This window comes from Cucurbita pepo, chromosome 12, assembly GCF_057944985.1.
Source record: "Cucurbita pepo subsp. pepo isolate OVF chromosome 12, ASM5794498v1, whole genome shotgun sequence".
Lineage (NCBI taxonomy): Eukaryota > Viridiplantae > Streptophyta > Magnoliopsida > Cucurbitales > Cucurbitaceae > Cucurbita > Cucurbita pepo.
The window spans coordinates 15477786-15493763 of record NC_141809.1 but is presented as its reverse complement, the minus strand read 5'-3'; the positions used below and the strand labels follow the sequence as shown (position 1 = coordinate 15493763).

Sequence of the window (15978 nt, the reverse complement as noted above, 5' to 3'; positions counted from 1 at the left end):
CTTTACTAAATTGCTGTAGTGAAGTTCATTCTGTTCTTGTGTATTCATTCAAACAATAAAGGCTACAAGGATGTATCTCAAAACTTCAAACATTTGAACATAACTGAGGCAACCCAACAAAAAGAAGTGAAAAAAGGAGAGAATTGGAGCATGACTAGCAATCGACTCCACATTGTTTGAGGACTGGACCAGTTTGCTTGGGCAGGAAGGGATCAATTCGCACCCAAACCAGTGAGAAAATGGATGCAAGAAGCACGGACCAAAGAACTACAATGGTGGGCGTCCTGTTTTGTCTTCCCATCAGACCCTTGAGGAAAGGATAGAGATGAACAATGACCCAGAAAGCAAAGAATAGCTTTCCAAACAGAGGACCCCATGAACCGTAGCCATTGTTAATAGCATCTGAAACTCCAGCAACCACTCCCACCATGTTCAAGATTATGAGAGTGGTGGGCGGGATAAGGAGGGTTGTCCACTTGAAAAGATAGAGTTCTCCAAACTCGGTGTCGTCGGCTGCTTTTGCTGTAACTGTGAAGTTGGTGTCTACACCACCAAGGACCTTGAGCAGGCCTTGGAACACTGCAAAAAGATGTGCAGAGACACCACCAATTACCCAGAATTGCTCATTACGCCACAAGTCCTCGATACTCACTTCACTCCATCGAAGCTCCAGTACAGCCGTCGCAATGATGGAAAGAAACAAGGCCATGAACCAGACACTAGCTAAGTTCGTCAACTGCAGAAAATATAGGCATATTTTAGCACTTGCAGATGATAAATTTTAGTTATTCTTTTGTTGATTGAGCAGAGATGCAACAAAAAACAGCGTTGAATCACTTACAGTGGGGATAATGAATTTTCCAGTGAGAAGACAAACAGCAGGGATTGTGCAGTAAGCAAGTAATGGAATGGAAGTAAAAGGGTAAACAATAGTATTGATGTAGGCAAGCCTCTCGAGCCATTTTAGCTTTCCTCCATAAGCATACCACAGCGGGCAGTGTCGACTGAGGAAGATTTCAACAGAACCCAATGCCCATCTCAGAACTTGGTGCAAACGATCCGAAAGATTTATCGGAGCCGAACCCTTAAAAGCTGGTCTCTGTGGCATGCAGTACACTGACTTCCATCCTCTACAATGCATCTTGAATCCTGTCAAAATATCCTCAGTGACCGAACCATAAATCCAACCTATCTGCAAAACAAATATATTTGTTTCACCAGGAAATGTTAGCTAAATTCACATGGAAGTTCCAAAACAGAACGACAAAAGCTAATGCCATCGGCCTCGACCACGAACCTCTTTTCCCCATTCTGTTTTCTCTTCATAACCACAGCTTATCACATGGATGGCTTCTTTAACGAGTGATGTGCTGTTCATTCCTTCTGGAAGACCTCCATCTTCCTTAAGGGTGGAAGCGATGAAAACAGGCGACTGTCCAAATCTTTTCTCGAAATTCTTTTGCGACATAAGTGATGACTTCTCCAACTCGTCGTAACCTTCAAATCCTTCTTCGATCTCCTCAAGATCAAAAACTGGTCCAGACCCTTTCCTTACATAACTCTTCCCCATCATTTTCTTCTTCCTTGAGAACAGGCCTCCAAGCAAACCTCTTTCTCCTTTCTTCTTCGTCTTCGACTTCCTTGAACCACCGCAGCAGCAGCAGAAACACCAGGAAGGCCAGCAATCGCATGTCATCTTCGGCCTTTTCTCAGAGACTGGTGGTTCATATCCATATAAAGCCTGCCGGTTGAAGACACATCCTGTGCCAACATAAACTGGGCCTTGTATTCCATCTAGTCCTCGCATGTTGATCTGCGAATGTAGTTAGTATCCACTCAATAATGAATTGTTTGCAGTTTTAATCAAGCACAAAGAAATGACTAATACGAAATAACTTCGACTTACATCAAAGAACACAATATTCCGATTAGCATATCTGTCGTGACGATCAATACCATCAAATCTTTGAGGAAACTGAATATAGCATAGTTTCTTTCCAAGCTGAGGGTCCATTAGAAAGCACATGGCTTCCCTTACAGCTTTGCTATTATTGACGTAGTGATCACAATCCAGATTTAAGATGAATGGTGCATTAGTGAGGACTGCAGAGACTCGAACCTGTCGAACCCAACACAATAAGAACTTCCATGTCCATGTTCATAGCCTTACTTCAATCAATGATTTGATGCAGGAGAGGAGACACTTACCAGAGCATTCATAGCACCAGCTTTCTTGTGGTGCTGATATCCAGGGCGCTTCTCACGAGAAACATATACAAGACGAGGCAACTCTTTACCATCCACATCAAGTGCACCTTCACTTCCCAGATACACCTGCAAACCAAGAAACACGTTGGGATTTTTATTAGCATAGAAAAAGTAGGCATGGAATTTCATTTCATACATAGAATAAATAAGCAAAAATGGTGGACCTGTATCATGCCAGGATGATCACGGGTGAGGTTTCCAGGCCATGGAGTGCCATCTTGCATAACCCATCCCTCTTCTGGTTTCTTCTGAGCCTTAGCCACCAACGCGTTGATCCTCACCTTGAACTCTTCGTATTCCCTCTGCCCCAAATCACCACAAATTCAGTTTCAGTTTACACAAAATTGCATGCCATCAAACCATTAATCAAAGCAAATCAAACCTTACCTTCATTGCCCTCCTCTCCTTCACAAAACTGGGCAGCACCTTATCCTTCAAGTAATCCATCTTCTGTGAGAAGTAGAACTCCGGAGCCCTAGGCTCGACGCTGAACTTCTTGCAGAACGGAACCCATCTCCGAGCAAACTCCGCCGTCTCCGCCAGCGCGTCAAACAGCAGCATCGACGCTCCGTCATCCGACACGTAGCAGCTCACCTTGTCCACCGGATAGTCCACCGCCAGGATGGACAGCACCGTGTTCGCGGTTATGATGGGCGGCTCCTTGAGAGGGTCCACCGAGCTGACGAAGAAGTCGATCGGAGCCAGGCTGTTGGGCTCCCCCTCCCGCTCGAATCTCATGGACAGCCGGTCCAGGTAGGTCTCCCGGTTGATGGGAGCCCATTTGGGGAACTGATCCAGAATCCAGGAGAAGCCGAACCAGATTTCGCATATGACAGAGATGAGCCACAAGGGGAAGGCGTCGTAGGCCGGAGTTAAGATCCGAAAGCGGAAGAAGAAGGCAAGAATTACGAGGCGGAGGACTATGACTATCCTATATGGACTGATTTTGCTCGACGATATTGGAACTTTCCGCCACAGTGGTTGCCGGGCTTCTGCCAATCTGCAATTGCCATTCTTTTCTAATTACCACCTAAATTTTCCATTTATTAATTTTATAGAAACAAAATATTATTTTAAAAGTTATAAAAACAAAATATTTAAATTAATGATATATAGGTTAACTTATGTTTGAAAAAAAACACTATTATTATATTATTATTTTCATAGTATTTAGTAAATATTTTAAAACTACCTAAAAATAATTTAAAATTTTAGATAAAAATTAGAACCCAAAATGAAAATAAAAATAGTTTTGGTTAGGTTTATCTGGTGATTAAATTTTTAAATTTATTTTTAATGTGTTCACCAAATTTTATGATTAATAGATCATTAACGTATCTATTTTTTTTAAAATAATGAATCTTATAATAGTTTGGTGTCGGGTTATATCTAATAGATCGGTTAATTTAAAAATTGAGAAACCGAGCTCGGGTTGAGGCGGGCTTACAAGAAGTCATCTTCTAGGGGTTGATCATGGTTACTTCCATCATCATCTTTGTTCCCCAACCCTCTCTTTTCTTGCCTCACTTTCCACTTATCTATTCTCTCCTTCCATTCAGCATTTCCATTACTTTCCTTCTCGCCTTCCATCTCCTTCCCATTCACTGCGCAATTCCACAATCAAATCATGAACTCATTATCCAAATTATGAAACCACAAACACAACCGGATTTCATCATACCACTGCCTGCAACTGAGAAGGAACTATGGACGTTTTGATGCCAATTCTGCTGCTTGTAGTTATCGTGTTCCTGCACGCCATAAAACCCACAATTGATGTTCAACTTCCTCTGTTTTTGCTCTGCAAATCAATGCACCAAGAAAGTCTACGTTACCGAAGGATTGGGCTGTTTTGATTCGAACTCATCATTACTGTGGTGTTTGATGGGGAATTCATCGTCGAAATCGTCTGCATCGTCAGCTTCTTCGTCGTCACCAATGACTCTAGGCGAGCCTGAGAAGAGTGTTCATCCGAGTAAGTTTTTGAGTTTATTAGTGATTTAACCGTGGAAGGATCGTAGTGAAAGAAACGAAGGTGTTGTGTACCTTTATGACGCTTGTAGCGAGCGTTGCATTGGGGACAACACTTGTTGCCTTCGCTCCTTTCGTACTCGTAACAAGGACGACAAACAGGGAAATTACACACAAGACATGCCACAAATACTTTACCATCATCTTTGAGTCCAATTTCGTCACCACAAACTCGACACGTTTTCATCGATGATGCAGGTCCACGATGACTCTACACCCATCAAAACATATCACATTAAGTTTAGAGAGCTGTTAAAAATATGATAGACTACGTAGATAAGATATAACAAGAAAACAGAAAGAATAATATGTTTGACCTCATTGGCAACGTGGGGATAGTGTTGGGAACCGGTGACCAAGCCGGCCATATCTTTGGAGACGGATCAAAACCAAAACGAGAGCGGCCGTAAAGAAAGGAGAGGGATAAGTGGAAATGGGAAGGAAGGAGGGAAGAGTTATATTTTAAAGGGTAAGAATGATTCGAAAGGGAGCAGAAAAGGGAATGATACCAAACTGTGAGTTGGGAAGTCATTGGGTTGGGGGTTGGGGTTTGGGGTTGAGTTAAAAAGACTTCATGTTAGGTACTGATAGGTAGCAGAGAGGGACGGTTTGGTTCAAAATTGCTTTGCCCTGCCTTGACTTCAATTCAAAGGCGCCTCGCTCTCTCTCTAGATATATATATATATATCTGTGTGCATCTCTCTACGCCATATGCCATTATATATATATATATACATGGCACACAATATTGAGATCTAATATAAACTATGTATCCATTCTAGAGATCATCTCGACTCCTCTCTTCTCGAACGAATATATGGTCAAACTGGTGCATTTGGAATAACTTAAGGAAAAACATGTTTTTTAAACAAAATCTCTTTTTCTATTAGTACCTAGAAAAAAGAGAACATGTTCGTATAAACACAATATCGTCAAGCTTATATGAGGCGAGTGATGAAATTAAACCAAGCATAACAAGTGATAGAAACTATAGGAGTGATTTTCTAGCTTGTACATGTCAAGCTTTACTATAACTACTCATTTACTGGAACGGCAAGCCATCACCAATCAACTCTTCTGAAAATGTCATCCAATCCAACCCAACCACAAAATCATGCTACCAATAAACTAATATTTCAAAATTCTCATTAAAGGAATCCTTCGGTTTCAAGTATTTCAAGTTTCAATTAAAATATTTTATCTAAATTCTGTAGTAACGTAAGGGCATTCATGCGTTGCTTGGCATTGAACAGTATTTTTAGTAACAGAACACTACTAAACAGATGATTATATAGCAGACAAGAACAGCACCAAAACTTCCTAATATTTCTCCATTGTTATAAAACATGGTCCGTCGTATCTATAACAAAAACTGCAAAAGGTTCCCAAAACGGAGAGGAGAAAGCAAAGCAACAGCAATAAGACATTAGCAATCCATTAGAATAAAAAACCTCAAAAAGGCGCCTGCATCTGTCTAACAAAGCAGAGGCAAACCCAACCAAAAGAAGACTTCAGAAGAAAATCTAAAACATGGCACAACCTATAATTGCTTCGATTATCTGTCTCATACGATGGCATTAGCAGCACTTGCAATTCTTGGCCAAAGATCGGCGCATTCCTTTCCAATGGGGCCAGTAATAGCCGAACCTACAATCAAATACAGCGTCGTTATAGATCTTCGTGACTACCCATGCCAGTGTCCTGTAAGAGATAATTAGCGAAGGGGTGCTAACCAACCAAAGTAGCCAGGTTTCATCAAGCATCATTAGTTATTTATTTAATAAATAAGTCAATCCCTTATGTGGTGTGATCAATGTCCAAACTGGAAGATAAATTGAAACTTTACATATTCCCTAGGCAGGCTCATTGTTAAAATATGAGGTTGAACTTATAAAACCAAGAATAATTAGGAATTGGGATTTCTCTTCTCTACTTCGCCTTCGTTCTATTCTAACTATTGTTATCGTACCACCAACACATCCATTAGGCTAAAACTGTATATTCTAGGTAAACAATCTGCAAAGACTAATTTGAGGAAACTCCACCAAGAATTGCATCGGTCCTTCATGATGATTGCCATCTTCCATGGCATGTCACGCATTCATAACATTTTATACTCACAGACCAGAAAGACACTACCCTTCATGCTGACCCAAACACTTAGCTGGGTATAGAAACAATTAATATTTTAAAAAATAGATAATAAATAAACATTACCTTTCATCTCACCCTTGGGATTGACAATCACACCAGCATTATCTGAAAAAAAAAATTACAATGCATATATATAAGAAAAACAGAAGGGTAAGTTATAGTGGTGGTAAGAAATTGGCATTTGCAAAACCAGCATGACAAATAATACAAATATGCATTTTTAATCATTCTATTCACTATTTCACAATCAATTGTCCATTTTCCTTCGAGGACAAAGGTAGAAGTGTATTACTACGTCCCCAGTCAACATTCCCGATATAAAATTCTCATCAAAAGAGAACAAAGCAGATGTTCATCAATGAAATGAATAATCAGAAATGTATATTTCGAAAAAAAGGCAACTTTTTTCAATCTAATAAGAAACATGAACAATAATAAAGCAAAAGGCCTTCATAAAAAGTCATTCAACATCAGACAATCAAACTCTGAACGAATATTCACAAGCTAAATGAGATAAACTACGCCAAAAACCCTGATAAGATAAGGAATCAACTACAAGGGGGTAAAATTCGAATTACCTTGTTGATCGAATATCTCAAGGCAAGAACACTTGATTGAGATTCGAATCACTCCACAAGCAAGATCGATCATGTCTAGCTTGAATGACTCTTGTTGATCAAATATCTCAAACACTTGTTTGAGATTCGAATCATTCCACAAGCAAGATTGATCATGTCGAGCTTGAATGATTCTACATGCAATCTAAACTACATAGAATTGCAAAGAAACTTAGCCATTGGCTAAAGAAAAGCACAAATGCTTCTTTCTATATATTTTCCAAGTCTACCTTACAAATACAACATACATGGCTTTATATAGCCTCGAAATGAAACTATTAAAGGCATTCCAAAAGTTGTAACATTCACACTTTATGGCCATAATTAGCCATTATGTAAATGTAACCGAAATGAAATAAAAAGTCTTAAAATACAATAACTCTAAATTACTCCAAATTATAACCCACCCAAAATTTACAACAATCAAACTTTATTCTTCTTCAATGTAGCATGAATTGAAACATATTTTGATAATTTTGACCACCTTTTATTCACATCATCATTGAAGTATATTGTATGATTGATGTCTCTCAGTTCATATCATTCTCCACTTCTTCAAGAGGATTCGTCCTCGAATCTATTTGTGAAACTTTGCTGCAAAAAATAAGTTATGGAAATACGAAGGACCTCACAACACTCTCCTCACGAGTATACACTCAAGGAAATTTTAGGACACTCCTTTTACACTCAGTTACACAAATGAAGCTCTCATTCTCACCTCTCAAAATTTTAAATAGAGCAAAGATTGAATTTTGAACTCTGGGTCGATTAAAAACTAAAAAGATGAAAATAAATAAAAATCAAATTGAAAAAAAAAATGCAAAAGAAACATATATCCGATCTTGAGCCTGAAGCTCTGATACCAAATGATAAGATAAGGAATCAATACAAGGGGAATAAGATTCGGATTACCTTGTTGATCGAATATCTCAAGGCAAGAACACTTGATTGAGATTCGAATCACTCCACAAGCAAGATCGATCATATCTAGCTTGAATGACTCTTGTTGATCAAATGTCTCAAACACTTGTTTGAGATTCGAATCACTCCACAAGCAAGATTGATCATGTCGAGCTTGAATGATTCTACATGCAATCTAAACTACATAGAATTGCAAAAAAAACTTAGCCATCGGCTAAAGAAAAGCACAAATGCTTCTTTTACTATATTTTCCAAGTCTACCTTACAAATACAACATACATGGCTTTATATAGCCTCGAAATGAAACTATTAAAGGCATTCCAAAAGTTGTAACATTCACACTTTATGGCCATAATTAGCCATTATGTAAATGTAACCGAAATGAAATAAAAAGTCTTAAAATACAATAACTCTAAATTACTCCAAATTATAACCCACCCAAAATTTACAACAATCAAACTTTATTCTTCTTCAATGTAGCATGAATTGAAACATATTTTGATAATTTTGACCACCTTTTATTCACATCATCATTGAAGTATATTGTATGATTGATGTCTCTCAGTTCATATCAAACCCAATAATTAGTATCCCCAATACTTCAATTTCAACAGTCATAACTTCCCACCCCAGTAAGGAAAACGCGTTATCCTCTATCCAATGTACCGCTGCCTAATGGAGTAAAAGAAAACCAAACAAAAGCTCTAAAAAAACAAAATAGGAAAAGGACGGAAATAGGCAAAACCTTCGAAATACATGAAGACACCGTCCTTTCGGCGCCATGGCTTGCGCTGCCTAACAATGACAGCAGGCAAGACCTTCTTCCTGAGATCAGGCTTTCCCTTCTTGACGGTGGCCATAACCATGTCACCAACACATGCGGATGGCAATCTATTGAGGCGGCCTTTGATCCCTTTCACTGAAATGATGTAGAGATTCTTAGCTCCTGTGTTGTCGGCACAGTTGACAGTAGCAGCCACTGGAAGACCCAGTGACATCCGAAACTTGTTCCCAGCGGATCCTCCCCTTCCTGTGGTAGCAATTAAATTAGTTCCAGCATACGCATTAAACAGAACGAAGAAGAATAACATCAAATTAAATTCAGTTCGATCAATGAGACAACATGCGAAAACAAGGAGTAATGAAGGAGAAGAGTACCTCGCTTCGACATTGCCGATGGACTTCAGCGTTTCTCCGGCGGCCGCTAGCACAGATGTATCACCATTAGTTTATATATATATATATGCATGGAGCTCTAGGGTTTTGGGTGCCGCCAAAGGTGCTCATATTTACATAAATACCCCCATTAACTACCATTTTTAGCATAAATGCCCCTCTATCATTATGACGTCAAAATAGTCCCTACTTCTGGAAAAATAATAGAATTCTTCTTGCAATATAATGAATAATTATTTTTTTTTAAAGAAAAATAGTGATTTAAAACACTTCCCATAAATAATTATAATGATAAAAATAATAAACTCAATATAAGTAAGCTATAAATTTTTTTAGATTAGTTCGAGTTATTATATTTATTTATTCAAATTTTATAAATAAATATATAAATAAATAAACAAATAATATTTTTATTCAACAACATTGCCCAACTGGAATAAAACAATACTATGATAATAAGTTTGTCAAATAATATATTTTAATAAAAATTAACAAAAAAAAAAAAAAAAAAATACAATATTAACAACAAAAATAACTAAATTTTTTTCTTTCAGGATTTTCCTTTATGTACGTTCTGCTTTGGTATCCATAGTAGCCATTGCAGGATATCAAGAGAAGAAACAAAAACTTCATTCCCCTTTCCCACTACAATCTTCAAAACTTTCAACACCACTAGGAACCATGCTCAGATATCTAACATCTATGAACATCATTGTGGTAATACGTGTAAACTAACAGCAAACAAAACCATAGTTTGAATCTGCAATCGATCCTCAGCTTTACTACCCAAACCGACCGAGTGTCTTCGAAACTACGAGACTAAATTGGTCAGTGGACAGCTGAAACAAATTCATTGTGGGGGTTTCAGTATTTCCTAGTAACTTCTACCAGCAAGGCCATGATATCAAAAACTGAAACTGGCGCCATCAATCCCACTTCATCTTGTACTTGAGGCTGATTTAGATCCCGAGTAAGTTAAGAACAAGAACACGTAAAAGTTAGTACAGCAAACTGGGAAACGTCAATCGGCTTAGATAAAGTATATTTGCATATGTATCAACTACACAGACACGGACTTACATGGGAGATCTTGAATGATATTGTACAAAAACATCTTGAATTATGGAGGAACTATATCACATTTATTTTAGTTCATAGTCTCCACAAAGTGATGGAAAAAGTTGGGAAAGTATAAATTTAACTCAAGAACAAAATATTCAATAATAAACGAGGATGAGAGCGAATTCTATCAAGATAAGAGTGGAAAAGCTGGGAGAGAAAAGTAAGAACCTACTAGAAGATCGTTTCATGTTTCTGCAGAATTTGCTGCCACATTGACAGAGAAATGGCTTAACATCAAAATCGATGCCATAATCCTACAGGTAAAGCAAAATTTCAGTAACGGCATTTTGAACAGTCCAAGGAATTACATCACAAGGTGATAAAAATTCTAAAAGAACACTTTAAGCACAATTTAGTCACGACCAAAACTGCATCATCATTCATAAGGAAGACATACAGTTAATTGCCTCGTTGCATATAAACCTGATATGCATGCAAAATGGGCCCATAAACCTGAGTAGAACACATCATAATGAGAGATATCACAATATAACTAATGATGGAACACTTGCAGCCAAGTACAATTTATCACCTCCCTGAGGTATCTCTCATTATGATATCTTCCACTTAAGGCCTCATAAAAGTTGACCAAGACATAAAAATTTATGCAAACAAATAAACCCAAACCACAATTATATATTAACAATACCCACTGACCCAAGTTAGCTCTTCCATGGCGTCTATTTTTCTTGTAGTGAATAAGGCAAGCTGCAAAAAGGAAAGGAACCGAATAAGACGATCACTATGGTAGTTCGTTTCTTGTTCAGAAAGAGAAAAAGATGATCACTATTGTAGAGGAAGAACGGCTGTATACAAAAACAATTAAGAAAAGGAAAAACTTGCGAGAGTCAATACATGATAACTATGATGTTCCGGAGTCTCTATCTCAACTGCAGCATCAACCAAGTTTGCATCAAAGCATCTAATAAATTTGAAGAGAAACAGAAATTAGATTGTCCTAATAAATGGACGCCAACAACCACAGTTCACATCCCACCTGTGCTATTGATCTAGTGATATTAGAGCACAATATATAGCCAACTAATTGTATCTTGAATACTAGAAAGGAGTTTATCGAAGCCAATATCAACAACATTAGAAACAGGAACAATCTTTTCAACTTCCAAACCCTCATCACAGTGTTAAAATTCCAATGATCAAAGGGGGATTTCAAGAGTAATGGCAAAGAAAAATGAAAATAGAAAATGATTATTTCAAAAGAAAAAAGAAGTTGAAGTTGGCATAAAAATTTCAAAACGAACCTAGTACAAAGGGTATGGAAAGTAACATCAGCAGCAAATAGAAACGTGGGCAACAAGGTGGAAAGTATGAGATAAAGGATGCTTAAACTCTATGAAGTTTAACCAAATACCTGTGGTTGATAAATCTAGCTACATTCCCGAGGTTCGTTGCATCCAAGCAGAGTGCTTTTTCTTCTTGGAAAGGTCCTTCTTTATTCCAAAAAGCATCCAATAATACTGGGTCGGTATGCTCCCCATTTTTGGTGCTTTGCGCCTTTCTATGACACATTTCTGAGATAGTTAATATTTCTCCAACATATTCACAAATAAAAGAGCCTTTAGGTAGGTCTTCAAGGGTTCGAAGGCCCCATCCATTTCCTTCTGAAGTAAGAAATACCTGAAATAGAGAGAGAGTTTTCAAACATATGCAATAGCCAAAGTTATGTTTATGGTCTGATTCTACATGCAGGCAGATGTGGAAAGTGAAGGGAAAATTGAAAGCATAAAAGCAGTTAGAAACTCCTCGAGTTATCAAATAAGTACATGTCAACAACTAACTTTGATAAAGTAAATATCACCAGAGACTTAGAACATATGTTCTGAATTCTAAATTTACATTGTCGGGGGGAGGGGATTTGAGAGAGGAAGGTACGAATTAAACTGTACCTGCAACTTGCAAGTTATTCCTCGCTGCACCACTCTATTGCCGCAATTCTTACTGCAACCACATTTACTCCAACATTCTTTTATAAGCCTCCTCTCTAGGTGCCCTTTGCACGGTTCTAAGCAATCATCATTCTTTGATCTTTCAAGAGGACATTCCTTGCAATAGAACTGGTGGCTTCCTTGAGAGTCACGAGCAAGAACGATCCACTCTTCCAAAAAATCTTCCTTAACAAGACCTTCAGGTGTGTATGCATACATATCCCCAGTTTCCCGTGCACAAGCACAAGGGACAGAAGATGTAAGGCAATTTCCAAAGCAAGACTCGCAACAATTATCATTACCAATCAGAGATAGAGAGAAATTTACAAAAGCGCTTTGGAAAATTAGACTGCGAGGTATGTAGTGAAAGAATGGTGGATGCTCTTTATTAATTTCATTCACCCAAGGAACTTGAACCCTTTCTTCTCCCTTGGTTATATCATCCACATCATGGGAGAAGCTTAAGTCATCGGTAGCCTGTTCACTCTGTGAAATAACCATCAAATTGTGCGGATTTGCAGCCTCAAGATTATCAAACTCCTTCCCGGCTACATCTTCAGAATGACCTTTTGATATTCCTTTGCTGCTTTGAGAGGCATCATGGATAGCCTGGTCATTGGAAACACTTGAAGACTCTAACATACTAGGAACTTGTGGTGCAAGTTCTCTATCAGAGACAGTACTGGCTGGTTGACGATTCAAATCTCCTTCATTGGCAACAGCCCCTGGAACATACATTGGGTCTGAATTCTCCATTACATCTAGAAGTGGAATCCTACTAATTGAACCTTCCTGTTGTTCATCAGGAGAATCAGTTCCCAATTCCAAGACGCACTCACACATGTCACTCAAAAGTTTCATAACAGAAAACGTGGGGTCAATGATTTTATATGACTGCAGACATTTTTCCTCCATATATTTTATAACTGCATCACGACTAGGCATATGGAAATCTGGTCGTCCAAAAGCGGAGTTGCAGCTCAAAGAAATTTTTACCTCTCCTAGGGGCGACGATGCAATCTCTAAGTTAGGATGTACTTCTTCCGAGACAGTTGCCAGCTCACTGCCTGTTATCCTCTTACATGATGAGGTCTCCGTATGATCGCCTTTGTTACTTCCGTCTGAAGGAAGTGATGCTTGAGCAACTTGGCCATCCGGCTTCCTAACTGAATCATTTGGAATGGAATAAACTTCTTTTCTTGAAGAACCTGTTCAAGTTATAACAAAACAAAATAATCCAGTAGTTAGAATTTAGAAATAATGTGCAGGTTGAAGATTCCACAGAATATCACTTTTTAAATGATTGCCTTCACTAGCAAAACGATCTTCTCATTCATGTAGGGGCTTCATATAAGTAAATGTCGATTCATTTTTAGCAATTACCAATGCTTGCCTCAAATTAGAACAAAACTCTGTTCTACCCAACAACATTATACTGTAATTTTGAACCAAATAATGTAAATCTATATGGAAAGAAAGTATATGTTGACCTGGATGAATCACAGCAATAGGCAATTCATTCGTAAATGTATCATCTGTAAATGGCTCATCTTTAGGCTTGAGTAGTGCTTGAGCCCCAGATGCCCTCACTTTGGAATTTTTGGCACCTGAATCAGCCCCTGGTTCCTTAATATGCAAGGCAGCAGATGGTCTCTCTAAGCTAGATTTTTTCACTCTTGCAACCGCATGTGGTGATACAGGTTCCTTCCCTTTGTCTACATGACAAGAAGAACTTGGATCAGTTTCAGATCTCTTAGACCCACTTAACTGCATCTGCTGTTTGGGACATGTTTCAGGAAACACATCCTCTTCCAATTTGGGCTTTTTTAAAGCCATCCCATCCACCTGGGTTTCTTGGCCTCTTAAGCGCAACCTTTTCAGAGGGCGTTCTGGCTCATCAGGCGCCTGAACCTCTTCCCCAAAATTTTCCACCTATCGTTAACAAAAACAAAGGCAGCAAGTATAAGCACAACTAAGAGGGTCAAAATAAGACCTTCACATCAAGCAGGATAATGAGTACACACTTGAGAATTCTGACATTTCTTTTCCTCTATAGCCTGAAAGATGATGCATACATATGTGAGAAATATAAACTCAACGCATAAAGAGAAAGACATACAATTAAAGGAGTTTCGTAGAATGTACCTTACTATCTTCCTCATCAAATATAGCATCCGCAAGAACTCTATAGCTCTCTTCTTCAATAAGTTCCCAGTTCTTATCATACAATTTCAGAAGTTTCTTTAAGACGGGTTTTGTCTTGTCTTCACTGATCCCAATATCCTTCATTGCACGAAAAGCCTTCAAAACCCGAGGATTCGGTGCCATATTTATTCCGATCCAAAGGACAAAAATGCCTACATTAGTTAGAATTACATCAAGACCTTTTTACTTGATTGTCAGGGAGGCCCATCTTATGAGCACTTGCCATTTGCACTTTCTAAGCTGATCATAGAGCATAGACTTGCCTGCTACGCCGTATGAAACATGAAAACACACAGCGAACAAGGCCCTTGAACACACAAAAAAAGTTATTGCGTCCTTCAGTAGAGCCCTTATAAGTTTCCTTCCATCCTACCCGTATCCATCACATCTCCTTCCAGATAGTTCTTGGAAATTTGCTAGAACTGCCAATCTGCAATATTGACACATCAAGCGCAACGCAAGCTTCCATTGCAATATATGAAATTCTTATTCTGTTACTCAATGAGAAGAAAATTTTTTTCTACTTTTCCACCATAAAATTTACAAGTTAAACTGAAGTGTTCTTTGTGTTTGACTGGGTGAAGGCAAAGCAACAACAGGTGGACAAAGAACTATTTAAATATACAGATTATTCAGTAAAACTTAGTTTAGATCAAGTAACAGTATGACATCTTATCCATTGTTTTCAAACATTAAAACAAATATCCAAAACGTTAGCATATGGAGTTATCACATCTAAATGTAATATCGCAAAACATACATTTATGTTCTTGAGGAGATAACGAAAATAACAATGCGTTCTTGGCTCAGGTAAAACCAGTAGAAATCAGCTATGGTCAACAAGACAGTAAAGTAGTATGAAATACAAGAATGCATGCAAAATTAACCGGAATTTCTTGATCATAAAACGGGTATATGCCAAAAACCGCGCGATTAAACTGGGAAACGGAAATTAAAACCCTAAAACCCAACAAGAAAAAGAACTACAGGCGAAGAACTTACCAAGTAAACAGAAATGAGGAAGGCAAAACCTGGAAGATCGATTCGGCCCACGAAACCCGAAAGTTGTCCAATACCTCAAGAGGGAAGAAAGCTGAAAAAATAAAATGCAGGATGATTTGAAGTGAGTCTGTGGGTTCACGTTTGGTAGGGAAGCAATAAAATGGGAAAATGTGGTACAGAAATGGGAGAAGAAAGCAGTTCATCAAGCAGGCGGGAAAGAGAGAGGGGGAGGAGGAGAAAATCATTTGAAAATGATCGCCGTGGTAGAGACAAAGCAAGGAGAATAAAATGGAGAAATTTTACAGACCAGTGAAAGAATTGGTAGAAAAGGCTGCTCTTGTCTCGCAGCGTTCAATGGCGGGAACATGGAAGCCGCCCGCTTTTGTAAGAACTGGAAGTGGAGCGAGTGGTGTTACTACTGAACCTCGATCTTCACCATTACCGTCAAATGGAAATCCATTTTTTTTTATTAAAAAAATTGATTTTTTAAAATTTATATTAAGAAGAGATAATATTTTTTTATTATCATTCTCTAA

At 38.2% G+C, this 15978-nt stretch overlaps 3 protein-coding genes across 10 annotated transcripts; all 3 read right to left on the bottom strand.

Annotated features, from left to right (window-relative positions):
- Positions 1-14: 14 nt before the first annotated feature.
- Positions 15-4787, bottom strand: CESA4 (cellulose synthase A4). Its single transcript, XM_023692415.2, has 12 exons — positions 4617-4787; positions 4315-4510; positions 4104-4222; positions 3950-4019; positions 3716-3872; positions 2656-3268; positions 2433-2570; positions 2209-2334; positions 1907-2119; positions 1298-1813; positions 842-1192; positions 15-736 (listed from the first exon to the last, which is right to left on the bottom strand). Exons 1-12 carry the CDS (start codon positions 4665-4667, stop codon positions 155-157), a joined length of 3132 nt encoding a protein of 1043 aa, XP_023548183.2. The 5' UTR covers positions 4668-4787; the 3' UTR covers positions 15-154.
- An 818-nt stretch (positions 4788-5605) lies between these two features.
- On the bottom strand, positions 5606-9308 carry LOC111806895 (large ribosomal subunit protein uL14x/uL14z/uL14y). Its single transcript, XM_023692414.2, has 4 exons — positions 9150-9308; positions 8737-9021; positions 6517-6558; positions 5606-5946 (listed from the first exon to the last, which is right to left on the bottom strand). The coding sequence occupies exons 1-4, from the start codon at positions 9160-9162 to the stop codon at positions 5864-5866; spliced, it is 423 nt and encodes a 140-aa protein (XP_023548182.1). The 5' UTR covers positions 9163-9308; the 3' UTR covers positions 5606-5863.
- A 378-nt stretch (positions 9309-9686) lies between these two features.
- Positions 9687-15886, bottom strand: LOC111806894 (putative inactive histone-lysine N-methyltransferase SUVR2). Of its 8 annotated transcripts, none has more exons than XM_087129233.1 (11): positions 15750-15886; positions 15443-15533; positions 14381-14870; positions 14260-14292; positions 13726-14167; positions 12197-13443; positions 11662-11927; positions 11145-11211; positions 10947-10997; positions 10458-10543; positions 9687-10121 (listed from the first exon to the last, which is right to left on the bottom strand). In XM_087129233.1, the coding sequence occupies exons 3-11, from the start codon at positions 14561-14563 to the stop codon at positions 10094-10096; spliced, it is 2403 nt and encodes an 800-aa protein (XP_086985359.1). In that variant the 5' UTR covers positions 14564-14870; positions 15443-15533; positions 15750-15886; the 3' UTR covers positions 9687-10093. The 8 variants fall into 8 exon arrangements, 6 of the variants coding, with proteins under 6 accessions (XP_086985359.1, XP_086985360.1, XP_086985361.1 ...); XM_087129234.1 differs by having other exon boundaries at positions 10462-10543; XM_087129235.1 differs by having other exon boundaries at positions 9687-10543; positions 12197-13027; positions 13232-13443.
- Positions 15887-15978: the final 92 nt, after the last annotated feature.

Coding starts and splice junctions, on each gene's coding strand:
- LOC111806894 (XM_087129230.1), bottom strand. CDS start 14,563: ATGGCACCGAATCCTCGGGTTTTGAAGGCTTTTCGTGCAATGAAGGAT. Junction 11,212..11,661: donor GCTAGATTTATCAACCACAG/GTATTTGGTTAA, acceptor CAAATTTATTAG/ATGCTTTGATGCAAACTTGG. Junction 10,998..11,144: donor CGGAACATCATAGTTATCAT/GTATTGACTCTC, acceptor TCCTTTTTGCAG/CTTGCCTTATTCACTACAAG.
- LOC111806895 (XM_023692414.2), bottom strand. Junction 6,559..8,736: donor TGTCTTCATGTATTTCGAAG/GTTTTGCCTATT, acceptor TTTTTTTTTCAG/ATAATGCTGGTGTGATTGTC. Junction 5,947..6,516: donor TCCCAAGGGTGAGATGAAAG/GTAATGTTTATT, acceptor ATTTGATTGTAG/GTTCGGCTATTACTGGCCCC.
- CESA4 (XM_023692415.2), bottom strand. CDS start 4,667: ATGGCCGGCTTGGTCACCGGTTCCCAACACTATCCCCACGTTGCCAAT. Junction 3,269..3,715: donor CCCCTAGAAGATGACTTCTT/GTAAGCCCGCCT, acceptor TGGCAATTGCAG/ATTGGCAGAAGCCCGGCAAC. Junction 2,335..2,432: donor ATCATCCTGGCATGATACAG/GTCCACCATTTT, acceptor CTTGGTTTGCAG/GTGTATCTGGGAAGTGAAGG.